The sequence below is a fragment of the Nelumbo lutea genome, chromosome 4, assembly GCF_056320005.1.
Source record: "Nelumbo lutea isolate HS-2025 chromosome 4, American lotus-T2T, whole genome shotgun sequence".
NCBI lineage: Eukaryota > Viridiplantae > Streptophyta > Magnoliopsida > Proteales > Nelumbonaceae > Nelumbo > Nelumbo lutea.
The window spans coordinates 23,867,573-23,882,764 of record NC_142687.1 but is presented as its reverse complement, the minus strand read 5'-3'; the positions used below and the strand labels follow the sequence as shown (position 1 = coordinate 23,882,764).

Genomic DNA, 15,192 nt, shown 5'->3' with positions numbered 1-15,192 from the left:
AGTCACTGATTTCAGGCGACCTTTTAATATCATCATAACAGCGATTAACAATGCTAAGGCTGCAACTTGGGCAGGGTTAGCCTCAACCCAACCCAAAAAAATAAGGTTGGGTTAAGGTTGACCCTTTAGCCAATCTGATCCAATCCGAACCCAACTCTATAGTACATATTATATAAATATATGTTATATATAATCATACATTGATTTGTTTAAATGCATGATAGTTGTATAACCACTACCACATTCTATTATTTATTTCATTTAAAATAATCACTTCACTTAATCCTAATTAAATATACTAAAACTTTGATAACGTATTTTATGTTTTCTGAATATTTTATTTTTTATCTCCTCTATGTTGTTTGTCATCCATAGTTTGTTGCCCATAAAAGATCTATTATAAGTCATCATAATAAACTATAGCCATTTAATTTCAAATATTTTTTTCTGAATTTTGTATTTAAAAAGCCAATAAAAAATCAACAAACAAATACTAATAAAACATATGATTAATATATGCAATGAAAATTGAATTAAGATCTAAGATTAAGAAGTCCTACAATATTTTAAGGGATGGGAAGAAGGTTGAATTGAGTTAGGAGTGAAGAATTTAATTAGGATTGGATAGGTCAGATCGGGTTAGGGTTAGGGGTGGGGGTTTAGAACTTAGGGTTAGAATAGGGTTTGCCTCAACCTGCCCTAACCCGACCCAACTTGCAGCCTTAAATAATGCACTTATCTTTAATTGCATTAATTTCACTAGTGTGAACTTTACCGAAAGCAGGTTGTTTCACAGGTTTATGATTTGCCTGTTGCCTCTAGTGCGTCATCATCAATTTCTATAAACATATCAATATGACCGGTTTCCTCTTATGAACTAAGCCCAGCTAGCTTCCACTTGTAATCACAACCCATTTTTAAGAAACGGGTGAGGAAATTGATAGAGGGTTCATGCAACCCATTTTTCAATTATTTCGAGAGTCAAACTTTTGATTAATAGTATTTCTATTAAAATATACAACAGTTGTAAACAAAGAATTACAGAAATTTCTGCTATTTCATTATTTAATAATTATATAATTATTAACAGTAATACCTAAAGTAATACCATTAATTAACTCTCTCTCTCTCTCTGTCCCATTAACTCTTTTAATAATCTCTCTTCATTAATTTTTCTGTTAGCTCTCTCCTTCAATAACTCATGCCAATAATTCTCTCTCATCTCCATTACTCTATTAAATTGCATAAAATTCATTAAGATATTCAATGATATATTATTAGGCTAAATAATCTACTTCCATTTAAAAATATAATCCATTTATATTTCATTTGAAAATAATAAAAATAATTTAGTAAGTTACTTAAATAAAATAAAAATAATTATTAACTATTGTTATTTATAAAAATATTTTTATTAATATAATAAAAAGAATTTAATTAATAAAAGGAATAATATGAATTAAAAACTAATATAAATTTAAAATTAATATAAAATAATAGAAAATTATCAAACAATTATTAGTTTTATAATTAAATTTTACTAATTTTGAAACCAACTTAAGTTCCACTAAAAATTAAAAATTTATATAGTTAATTAAATTTCATAAGGAATTTAAATTTAATAAAAAATTAATATACTTAAATAAATTTAATTTTTACTATTTTTTAAAATTAATAAAAATAATAAATTTAAATACATTTTAATTATTTTAAATCAATTTAAATCTCATTTAAAAATAAGGAAAATTATAAAAACCTCCTTGGGTTTTCTAACAATCCTATGAAACTCCCTAGTGTTTTAACCTTTACAAAAACCTCTCTTATTGTTTTGAAAAAATGTGCTACCTCCCGAGTGTTTTAACCTTCACCTTCATCCTTTTTACCTTACTAAGTTATTTTTAGTAATTTAGTATGGGGGTTTGGAACGAGGAGAGGCAAGGGGACGTGGACCACATTACTATATATATATATAGAATTTTTATTGGTATTTAATAATCAATATCTTAGTATTTTATTAATATTAGGGTTTGGGAGAATCGCACTCTGCGAAGAATGGGAATCAAAATCCTATTCTAACCACACAAATAATTGGAATCAGGCACCTATTCTAAGGAACCAAACAGACCCTAAGCTATTTTCTTGCCTTTCCTTTTCATTGGGACCTTATCCACCATTGCTAGCCCATGAACTACTGTTATATTGTACCCAGGTCACAGTTGCCACTACGGAGGTGTTCAATATCGTGGATCAGTCCACACTACCGGCCAATTTATCGTCCATGGGTTTTATTGTAGATAGATCCACACTATTATTGTATTTCTTACCATGACTGATCTCATGCTTCAAATGATGTGTTTTTCCCTAAAAGGCTATCCCATATTTTTTACCATTGCAACATATCTCCTCTTCTCTCTTATGGTTCATTTGGTTGTCGAGAAAGGGTAGAATGAGAAAGGAATGTATTTTTTCCCAATTTTACGTTCAGTGTTTGTTTCCCGAAAAACAGTATGATCAAAATTCATTTCCATATGTTTGTTTTCTGAGAAAACACTGGATAAGAACTTTAGACTCTTTATGTTGTATTTTTTACATAAGTAATGAAAATTAAATTGCTAATAAATCCATCCCAACCATTAAACTCTCCAACATAGAACCTCTCACATTAGCATCCATTCCATATATACCCTTCTTAGCACATGATGATCAAGCACACATGGAATACCAATATATCAAGCATCCATAATGCATAAGAACATTCCTAACAAAAAAGAAGTATATAAAGAAGAGATTAGTTGAGAAGTTTTATCAAGTAACAAGTTCAGCTGTTCTGGTCATAATTTAATTTTTCCATAGCAGATTAGTTGAGAAGTATCAAGCATCCATCTTAATTCATATGGAAGAAGATAATGAAGAGTTCTTGAGGGGTAATTTTGATAATTTTTAAAAATTTTAATAATATATATCATCACGTGATACACATAACTGAGGGATGGTTAATGGTAGGTACTAAATTGATACATTTTAAAAGTTTGGATAATAGATTGATACATTTTAAAATTCGGATACCAAACTGACATTGGGCCCAAAGTACAAGATACTAATCTGAAATTTTCCCTTAATGATATTTATTGGGAGGTAGCTATTTCGATCACAACCTGAACTTGGAACAGTCTTCATTTTGCAGTGAGAAGCGACAACTTCTGTTACTTAGAGCGACCAACAATGTTAGAGTACTAATAAATCAATTCCTCCTGAACTAAAATTAAATGAAAACAAAAGATAAAAGAGAGAACAATTTCACACGTTTACATGTTGAGTGCAAACCTAAGTAACCACCACTGGAATAATGAAAATGGGGCCAAAAGACCAAGATAACAGAAATTACAGTATCAAGCCCAAAGACCAAAATCACAAACATCCGGACAACTTGAGAAAATTACAACCACAGGTGGGTCAGGAATTGGGAAATCAAGATGAAAATAATTAAGCGCAAAATTAGGTTACATTGGATGCATTACGAATGCATTGTACACCAAACAAACATCTGCAACTTCCGTCGTTTTAAGGTGGGACTGAAAAAACTGTATTCTAGATTTTGTTGGGTGGAGATGGATTTTTAAGGGTTTTCAATAAGAACAAAGAAAAAAAAGTGCTTATATTTGCCTGGAATTGGAAAAAGAAGGGGAGGAAATGGGGACTCAAGTTGCAGCCTTTGTATTTTCGTTGGATATAGTATCAGATCGTATTTGATAGGGTCATTATCCAAATCCAATCATCAAAATACATGACATGACATTAGGGTTTTCAATGAGTCGGGTTTGAATTGGGTCCAATAGAATCGAAACCAACTCGACAAGAAATAAATCAAGTCTCTATAATTTTAGACCCAGAACCAAATGGATTGATTCTCAAAACAATTGGGTTTAATGCAATGGACCCAATTATAATAAATCTACTGAAAATATTTTATATATAATATTAATTTATTTAATATACATTAAATATATATAGTAAAAGTCAGGACTGAATCAGTTCGGAATTGGGTGGAACAGGTTTTGAACCAATAACAATCGAAACGATATGACCTGTTCACATCCATAACTTAGATACTAACAGATCGGGTCAATATCCAACTTGTATTTCATGAATCCAACATAAATGAATCTAATCCAATCCACTATAACCCTATTCGGTTCGGTTTAAAGAGAAACATGCGTGGTATATGCAATCATTTTCATCATCTTTAGCCTCTAACATGGTTTTAAAAGGTGGAGTCAGACCACCTTTTTGAGTGGCAACGCCTCAGCTCTTGTGAGGTGTGCACCTTAATTAGTTCTATTAATTGAAAAAGTATCCATTTGATTACTCTTATTTTCTAAATATATTAATCGTTATGTGCCACAACTAATATAAATTATTTCATGCTCTTGTGCAGAATCATTGGCTCGTGAGGGCTTTGCCCCTACACCCACCCCTGTCGGGTGCATTAACAATCCAAGCCTGATAAATACCAATTCAGTTCTCAAACCTGAGATGCCTGTCAACCTCCCTTACAACTTTAAATTGTGCTACCAAAAATCCTAGACTAGTTCCAGAAAAAACCTTGATCAAGATAAAGCCTGAACAAATAGATGATATCAAGACCAAATCGAAAAATAGCCAAGAATTCAATGGTGTTGAATCTTTTTCCAGTCTACCATTCCCATACTGTCATAGGCCACGTCTCAAATGACTTAGCAACAACTAAACTAACAATTCTATTTTGTAATAATCAAATTAGACTCTTGATATCCCACCCTCACAGACAGTTTCAAACACAGACGCACCTCACAACAGACAGTTTTAAGTTTTAACCACATAATGTTTGGATTACCAGAAAAGTAATTGTTCACAATCAATTCATTAGTTGTTTGAATTGTCCAGCCTTGGTTTTGATAGAGTGCTCATAGTGATATTCGACTTTTGAATAAGGTGGCACACCGTTCCATGCAAAAAGATCAAAGTCAGCTACAATATTAACAATTACCAATATATGGCGTACTTTTAAGAGTGTTTCTAATCTTCATCAGACTCTTCATAAGGTTCGAAGTATAGGATTTTTGCTTTTGGGGAAGCCCGACAGAATCGCAACAACTCCTTACACATATTTGATCCTGCGGCAGTTACTTCTGATTCAGGTGCAATACACATTGTCTCAAGCACCGGTGCATTAGCGAGTAAAAGCTTCAAAAATTCCAACTCAACTCTCATGCCATATATATATCTCATTTTGACAACTTGAAGTTCGTTCAAGAAACAGCCAGAGTGGAATTGCTCTTCCATGAATTCTAGGACAGGTTCCATATCTCTGGGAGCACCTTTATAAAGTTGTGCCTACAGAAATTCATAGAACTCAAGACAAGTTTAAAAATTAATGACAAAATGAAAACTTTGAAATTAAAAATTAAAGAATAATTAAATTTGATATAACTCACCGATATCTCTAGTCGTTGTAATTTTGGGACACTTTTAAACAAGCAAAAAACCACTGAAATCACCTTCAAATTACAGAATGTTATGCAATCGAGATAAAGCCTTCTTAGGTGGTTATAAATATGTGGAAGCTTCCTTGGAATATTGCCAGTAGCCAAGAACTTCAAATACCATATGAGAAGAAGAGGAATACATAAGAAACATGTTCCACAAATAGAATGTTTGAATGAACATGAGATGATATCATTTGATTTAAGCCTTTTTTTTAGGGGGGGGGGGGGGGGAGGAGGGGGATTGGAATTGTCTTATCACAATGCTCTTATCTAAGTGGAGCCATTGCCGGTTGTAAAATGTAGTTCATTTCTTGAGATCCTGAAATCACCTTCTTTCAACCTTTTCTTAGCAAGTTGGTGGATATAATCATTTCATTCTAGGGTTCAACCAAATCAAAATGTAATAAATTACACCAAACAAAAGGAATATAATCATCTTACCTTCATGGTTTCATTTCCCAATTTAAGTTCTTCAATGCGAGCTAAGCCTCCTAGAGCCTTGATCAAGTTAGACCTTCTACCTTGATCAATATAATTGCTTCCTCCAATTGAATAACCACATTTATAAATTGCTACATTTACTAAAAGCGGACAATTTTTTAAGCAAATACGTCTAAAACTACCACAGAGATATATGAGGATGAGATTAGGAGCATCAACTTCTATATCAGTGAGACCATTAAAATCATCTAATTCCAACATCTCAAGTAGTGGACAGCTGGAAATCAAACATCCAATTGTGGATCCAACAAAGGTTATGTTATAAAGACGAAGTCTCTTTAGATGGTTAAAGCCTAAACCCTTGGATGTTGGTGGAATTCTGAATATGCAACCTCTAAGTTCCAAATATCTCAGTTGTTTACAGTGAAAGAGAGAGGAAGGCAAAGTATACTTGCCCCCTCCCCCGCCAACATCAATATGCAAGATTAACTCCTCAATAGCATTTCTTGACAGGAAAAGTATCCATTTATCAATACCAGAACAACTTCGTAGAGCTAATCCGGACAGTTCAAACTTCTTTATGCAGCCAACATGAATCAATAGAACTTGGTGGACAATCTTAATGAGTTTGGACTTGATACGAGATTCGTAATCGAATACGATTTTAGGAAGGGTAGTCCATTTGTACCTCCATTCTGCGGATAAGATGCTTGTTCTCACTGCATCCTTTATGGGCAAATTCACCAGGATATTTTCAATGATGTTTATTGGGAGGTAACTGATTCGATCACAACCTGAACTTGTAACAGTCTTCATTTTGAAATGAGAAGCAACAACATCAATCTATTCCTTAACTCTGCAACAAAACAAGAAAACAATGTTAGAGTAATAAACCAATCCCTCTTCAATAACAAAACAGGTTAAACGATAACAGGAGAGAAAAAAAAAAAAAAAAAAGATAGGACAATTTCATACGTTTGCATTGAACAACTTAAGCCCACTACTAAGATTGCTAAGTTGGCAAAAAATGAATGCAGACCAACCCAGTAAAATCCCATCCTAAGATAATAATGACAAAACCCATCTACCCTCTTAATCGACAAACACCAAACATCCACCTCGGGAACAATAAAAAAAGAAAAGTTAATAACAGAAAGCAGAAATCTTAAGAATATCTAGCCCAAAAGTTCGGCCAGATTCAGAAAATTACAACTATGAGTGGGTCAGAAGTTCGAATACCTAATCACAACGAAAAAATCGAAAATAACTGATCGCCAAAGTAGGTCCAAGATATAGAAAACGAAATACATTTGTGGGTTCGACTCCCACTTTGGTCTAATCGATTGTATCAAAAAAAAAAGCATAACCAGAAAAGGGATGAAGCAGAGATTAAAGTCTAAAGGAGTATTTACTCTGAAACTTGCCTCGATGGGATAAAAAAATAAACTGAAGGTAGTGATGGCTGGGATGTAAGTGAAAGAACGAAAACGAATCGCTTCTCGCATCCAACAAAATTCCTAGAGGGGAAACATGAACTAAACTTGAGGAGCGATAAGCATACGATTTTTTTTTCATCGGATGCATTACAAACGCAGAATACACCAAACAAACATCTGGAACTTCCGTCGTTTCAGGTGGGTCACCAACAGTTAACACAGGTGGGACTGAAACTGAAAATGAAACAGTATTCCAGATTTTGCTGTAGGATGAATTTCCAAGGCGTACAGATAGAATAAGAACAGAAAAAAGAAGTGGTCATATTTGCCTGGAAAACGAAGATAAAGAGGAAATGCTAACCTCTCCTCCAGTTCTTCTTCCTTACGGTGACGCCCCTTTGTGTTTTCTTGTGGGTTCTTCGCCTTCTGTGCTCAGGGCTGGCTTACGTGCGAAGTTAAAGCTTTAAAAAGCTGGATTGTACGTATGTATGTACTGAAAATTTTTGGACCCCGTTTGGGAAGAGTTTAAATAGATTGTAAAATGCAAATGTGCAAGTGAGTTTTCAAACATGCAAATGCAAAGTTTGTTTTAGTTTTGAATTGATAAATTTGATTTCTTGCCAAATAATTTTTAGGTATATATTTTACATGACAGAATTTGACATTTTTTTCTATTGTAAACTTTGCGGTTTGCACTTTTGAGAGAGAGGATATTCTTGCAATTTGGTATGGCTCATTGCACAGCGGTAATGTGCTGTGGGGTGCCATGCGAATTCAGCTTCTAACCTCATAAGCTTATAGTTTAACATTTTTCATGTTTGTTTAGCTTTTCTGCTTTTGAAGGAAAATGACAACTTAAAACTCATAAATTTCTAACTTAAATTAATTATTTTTAGGCTTTCAAAATTATTATTAAGTTGTATTGATAGGAAACATTAGAGGATCCGATTAGGATGGAGGCAAATCCATACCCTTTCCGACCTCTTAATATAGTACAATATCAAGATTCAATGGCAAGAAGACTGCCAGAGAAGAGATCGGATTCAGTCAGGGCAAGTTTGTGCTCACTCTGTTTCAACAGCCTTTTGCAATCTTGCATCGGGAATATCTCTATGAAATAAAACACATAATAGGAAGATATTCTCAATATCGGATTCAGTCAGGGCAAGTTTGTGCTCACTCTGTTTCAACAGCCTTTTGCAATCTTGCATCGGGAATATCTCTATGAAATAAAACACATAATAGGAAGATATTCTCAATATAAGGCTGTAAAAACTGCTCGACCTACGCCCTCACGAAGCCGAACTCTCTAGAGAAACATGGGTGGTGAACATCAATCTTCCCATGAAAGACAAAATCAGGTAGGGGAGATGTTTTCAATGCATGACTGAAAGCACTCTGAGATTGGTGTAAGAGTGTCAATAGACCAGTTTTGGACTGGATCCATCTAATCCAAAATCAATTTGGACAGATTGGATGAACCAATGAGACATATTGGATTGGACCAATTAAATCCAAAATATTTATTAGATAAGATTAGGACTGATTTATCTGTAATAAATTTATATTGGATTGGATTGGATTGGATTAAGCCAATATCTGGTCTAATGAGGCATTGATATAAGATAAGAATATAGGTATCGATGGACTAAATTTGGGTTGAAACCAATCTAAATTAAGACAAATTTGAACAAATTGGCCAATTCAAACATTAAATTAGACTAATCCAAAATATTCATTGACTTGGTCCATTTGTAATGAACTCGCATTGGATTGGATCATATTAGACCAAATCCAATCCAATTGACACACTTAGGTGTGAGTCAGACACGCTCTAAGAAAAAAAAAACCCGCATTCAACAAAAAATGCCTACGTATGTTATGCAGCATCCTGGGTCTGGGACTAGCCCTCCTCGACACCCTTGGCATGTTTCCGAAACAGAAGGACTAAGGACCCACCTTTGAGGCTTTGGGTGTAGACTCCCAACACCAACAGAGTAGTGAGTACCCTTTCTATTTGGGTAAGGGTTTTTTGCAAAAACAAAAACAAAAAAAAAAAAAAACTAATAAAGTTTACAATATTGGCAGATTCGGTTATATATTCAAAAAAAAAAATTGCAAAAACAGTGAAAGAACTAAAAAAGTCAACCTTTTGTGACCAAAAGGCCCCTTATTAAAAATCATGACCAAACTCTATTCTCTCCCACTAGATAAAAGCCAGCCCAAACTCTATCTCTGTCACTAAACGAAACTCTCCTCCTTCATCGTCTCATCTTCTAAAGGTTCTTTCCCCTCTTCATTCATACAACTCTCTCTCATTATTTGATTAATGTTTGATCAAAGCTGGTTAATAGTATTTTCTCATCACTGAGACGGTCAATGGGCTGGCATTTTTGAGTTTTTGCGACAACACATTTGCATCAAATATCAGTAACCAGATAAAAGCTCTGCGTATAGAGTTGTTCAAACATGTGAGTGAGGTCCTTACAGACCTTTCCAAGCTGGTACTTGATGAAATGACTGAGAAAAAGTGGAAACACTCCCTCAAATGAGAAATACCTTTTTCAAACTTGCATAGAGTAAAGATTAAAAGGTTCATTTCATTGAGCTGAAAGAAGTTGATGCCGCCTGCACATTTAATGGTGATCAAATCATTTTTATAGGCTTATTACAAGAAGAAAATTGCTCAGAATGGATGGTCGATCCTACCCAATTAATCTAATAAACTAATCGTGATGGCGTATGCTGCTCATCTCAAACAATTGCGGAAGATGGAGCTTCCTCGCTCATTGGAATGATATTTGTGAAACACCATCCAACTTGTATAATGTTAGATGGTTTCTAAATCTATAAAACACCATCCGGTCTCCACTATAGTGGATGGTTTATACATTTGTGAGAACCATACAAAATCTTATGGTTTATTGGGTTCTAGTGGGTTTTAGGTTCATTTGATGGTGTACATACAACTAGATGACCATCTAGGGAAAGACTGGATGGTTTATTACAAAGTTGGAAATCATCCAACATTACACAGATCGGATAGTGTTTTACAAAGTTGAAAACCATCCAGTATTACATAGGCCAGATGATGTTTTACAAACTTAAAAACTATCTGACATTAAACAAACCGGATGGTGTTTTACAGACTTAGAAACCATCCTGTATTACGTAGGCCGGATGATGTTTAACAAACTTGAAAACCATCTAGCATTAAACAAATCGGATGGTGTTTTACAGACTTCGAAACCATTCGACACTAAAAAGACCGGACGATAGTTTGCCATTTTGAAACATAAACTAGTGGAATGGCCCATGCAATGCACCGGGTATTTGATATTGATGGTGATGTTGATTGTGCTTTTATATATTGGGTATAGATTTGTAATTTATGTTATTTTCTTCAATTTTTATGATTTTCTATTTTTTGTAAATTTTCTATGTATTTCTTTATTTTTTATAGTTTATATTATTTTCTTTATTTTATGTGTTTTTTCAAAATTATTTTGCAATAACATATATATAATGGGAAAAATAGAAAGTTAAGGGTAAAGTTAGGAAGTAAAATTAGAGTGTTTTGACCAAACCAAATGTACCATTCAGTATGATATATAAGTTTCTATGATTTTCTACATTTTTTGTAAATTTTCAATGTACTTCTTTGTTTTTTGTAATTTATATTGTTTTCTACATTTTATGTTTTTCATATTTATTTTGTAGTGACAATATATATAATGGAAAAAATAGAAAGTTGAGGGTAAAGCTAGAAAGTAAAACCAGCATGTTTTGACCAAACCAATTGCAACATTCTCATTTTTTAGTATATAGGCTATGCGTGGTACATAAATTTTTATATTTTCTATATTTTTTTGTAATTTTTTTGTGTATTTCATATTCTATTTTTTAGCATGGTATAAAAAATTTTATGATTTTCTATTTTTTTTGTAAATGCTTTTGTGTATTTCTTTTTTTTTTTTGTAATTTATATTGTTTTCTTTATTTTGGGGAGAAAGGTGCATAGGATAAAGAGACACCATTTCTATTTCCTCTTTCTTATTGTAAAGTAAGAGGAATGGATAAGATATACACCATACAAAGAGGGGTTTAAAGGAGAGAACTGGGGTTTTAGAATTTATTTCTTCGCTTCATGTGTGAATAATAATATTTGGTCTTTTACCTTATGTCATTCTGCTCGTCAATGGTGGGGTCGTTCTTTGCATATCTAACGTCTAGCGTTTGGATATAGGTTGATCTTGATACATTTATATTCGGATTTGAATTGAACATCCGTCTAATTTTTGTAGAAGAGTCCAGATCTCCTGCCAACAAAATGTATTCCAAACCCCTATAACCCTACCAAGTACCAAATCTCTATGGTATTACGTTGGTAGGGTGTTAGATTATTGGACTAGCCTAATGATCATCGAGAAAAAACACCCAAAAACAAATCAATATAATGAACCTAAAAGCATTTCCTGATCCAATGCAACTTATTATGTTAACGGAGACAATCAAAATAGAGGGGAAATGGGAAAAAATACCTGAAAAAATAGGGAGAAAACCAAAAAATGCTTCATTTTATCATCTAATTGATCGTTTGATGATGAAAATAGAGAGGTCAAAAAAATCCATTCCTCCCTTCAATTTGAATTCGTGGGTTTTGGGCAAACCATCTGATACTTGACACATGCTGGCTCTAATCAATGAAGAGGTTCATCAGGTAGGCCTGACAGGAGTAGGCCTATCAATGATACCCGGAAATCTAATGCCCAATTCGACATCCAATCTGATTATCTTGGATTTAGATTACATATTTATGTAATCAGATCAGATTGCAATGTTACAATCTACATCAAATTAATAATCAGATCGAATTTGGATTTGACCCAATATGATTTGATTAAAATTTGAATATGATTATATTATAATATTTATTAATTTTAATATATAAATTCTATATAATTATATTAAATTTTATAAAAAAATATATTTTAAATATTATATTATATATGAATTTATATATAATAAATTTAGTATGTTATATTTATATTAATTTGTTGTATATAAAAGTTGAAAAATAAATAGTTTTTTAATTTTAGTGGTATTTTAGAGAATTTAAAGTAGAGTCCGATTAAATCTGAATCCAATATGAGTTTGTTAGGATTCAAATTCGAATATGAGCGTCTAAATCCAATCGAATTTCGGATCAAATTTGAATGTAGGTTCTTAATATTCGGATTGGATGCACATTTTGCTACATCCAATCAAAATCTGGTCCAATTGCAGACTTATTGGGGAGAATCAGATAAGGCCTAAGGGGAGAGAGAGGAGTAGGTTCCATAGCAGTTTTATTATTATTTTATTTGTTATAAGCATGAACCGTTAACTAAATAAAATTGGAAAAATAAAAAACTATTATTATTTTATTTGTTTTATCCAATTATAAGTGTTAATCGTTAATTAAATAAAATTAGAAAACTAAAAAAAGGGTAAAAATGAAAAGTGAAAATCAGGCTTTTTCATGAAACGTTGTCACCATCCTCATTTTTATAAATGGTACAGACAACATTCTCATTTTTTAGTATGGTATAGAGATTTTTATGGTTTTTTGTAATTTTTTGTATATTTCTTTGTTTTTTTTTTTTTTTTGTAATTTATATTGTTTTCTTCATTTTGAGGAAAAATGTGCTTAGGATAAGAGAGATGTCATTTTCGCTTCCTCCTTCCTACTATAAAGTAAGGGGAGTGGATAAGATATACACTATGCAGAGAAGGGTTTAAAGGAGAGAATTTGGGTTTTAGGATTTATGTCTTCGCTTCACGTGTGAATGATGACATTTGGCCTTTTGCCTCCTGTCGTTCTTCTCATCAATGGTGGGGCCGCTATTTGCCTATCTAATGCTTAGCATTAGGATATAGGTTAATCTTAATTCATTTATATTCAAATTCGAATTGAATATACATTCAATCTATATAGAAGAATCGAGATCTCCTGCCAACAAAATGCATTCCAAACCCCTATGGCCCTACCAAGTACAATCCTTACGATATTACGTTGGTAGGGTGTCAGATTATCGGATTGGCCCGATGATCATCGAGAAAAAAACACCTAAAATGAATCAATATAATGAACCTAAAAGCATTTCCTGATCCAATACAACTTATTACGTTAAAATAGACAATTGAAAAAAACGGGAGAAAAAAAAAAACTTCATTTAATCATTTGATTGTTCCCTAATGAAAAGAGATGTTGAAAAAAATTCATTCTTCCCTTCAATTCAAATTCGTGGTTTGGGCAAACCATCCAATACTTGACACGTGTTGGCTCTAATCAATGAAAATGTTCATTAAGTAGGTGCTTTAAGAGAATATTAGATAAGGCAAGGAATAGGTTCCATAGTAGTCTTATTGTTATTTTATTTGTTTTATCCAATTACAAGTGTTAACCGTTAATTAAATAAAAAACATAACAAAGGGTAAAAATGGAAAGTGAAAATCAAGCTTTAAAATAAAAAAAATGATAAAGGGTAAAAATGGAAAATGAAAATTAGGCTTTTTGAAAAATTCACCATCCTCACGTTTATAAATAAAAAAAAATGATGAGATACAGAGATTATCCAATTACAAGTGTTAACTATTAATTAAATAATAAAATTGAAAAAATAAAAAACATAATAAAGGGTAAAAATGGAAAGTAAAAAATCAGGCTTTTTGACGGAACACGTCACCATCCTTATTTTTATAAATGGTACAGATGTAGATATATTATATTATATTGCATATATATAATTCCATCATTTTAAGAGGGGTAGGATTGGAAATATGAAATCAAGGAAGGGTATAATTGGAAATGTAAAATTAGGGTGTTGGACGATGGGCGCTCATCCATTTCTCTTTTTTATAAATGGGTAAGATTAGAGACTTAAAACATCTATCCCCCTACAAGTAAACACCATCAAAATCATTCAGAACCCAATAAACCCCTTTGTTCTATATGATTCTCATATATTTATAAACTTAGAAACCATCCAGCATTAAAAAGACCGGATGATAGTTTGCGATTTTGAATCATAAATTACAGACTTAAAACATCTATCCCCCTACAAGTAAACACCATCAAAATCATTTAGAACCCAATAAACTTCTTTGTTCTACATGATTCTGATATGCTTACAGACTTAGAAACCATCCAACACTAAAAAGACCGGATGGTGTTTTACAGACTTAAAAAACATCCAGCACTAAACAGATCGGATGGTATTTTTCAGACTTAAAAACCATGGTATTTTTCAGACTTAAAAACCATCCAGCACTAAACAGACTGGCTAATTGTTTGCCATCTTGAAACATAAATTATATTCCAAAGTCCAAACATTTGTCCCCTAGTAGGTAGTTACACCATCAAAATCATTTAGAACCCAATAAACTCTTTGGGTCTATATGGCGAAGTACAATATAGGATTGAACTTGGAAAAATGAAGCCTTCAAAGAAAACCCTCCTTACTAGCTCTGAAGTTTATAAGAAGACAAACAACTAAATAGATAATTTTAAACTCGAAATCAAACTTGGAGAATGGGACCCCAAATCACTCAAACTCAAACTTGGATAAAAAATGGAATCCCAAATTACTTGAACTCAAACTTGGAGAAGAATGGGACCCCAAATTACTCAAACTCAAAACTTGGAGAAGAATGGAACCCCAAATCACTCGAACTCGAACTTAGATGGAGAATGAGACCCAGATCACTCGAACTCAAACTTGGAGAAAGACGAATGAAACATGAATGTC

General features: G+C 32.7%; 1 protein-coding gene across 2 annotated transcripts; it reads right to left on the bottom strand.

Moving 5' to 3' along the window:
* Positions 1-4,846: 4,846 nt before the first annotated feature.
* Positions 4,847-7,901, bottom strand: LOC148854640 (F-box/FBD/LRR-repeat protein At1g13570-like). Of its 2 annotated transcripts, none has more exons than XM_088982778.1 (4): positions 7,764-7,901; positions 5,967-6,822; positions 5,475-5,633; positions 4,847-5,373 (listed from the first exon to the last, which is right to left on the bottom strand). In XM_088982778.1, the coding sequence occupies exons 2-4, from the start codon at positions 6,780-6,782 to the stop codon at positions 5,056-5,058; spliced, it is 1,293 nt and encodes a 430-aa protein (XP_088838904.1). In that variant the 5' UTR covers positions 6,783-6,822; positions 7,764-7,901; the 3' UTR covers positions 4,847-5,055. The 2 variants fall into 2 exon arrangements, with proteins under 2 accessions (XP_088838904.1, XP_088838905.1); XM_088982779.1 differs by lacking the exon at positions 7,764-7,901 and adding an exon at positions 7,391-7,521.
* Positions 7,902-15,192: the final 7,291 nt, after the last annotated feature.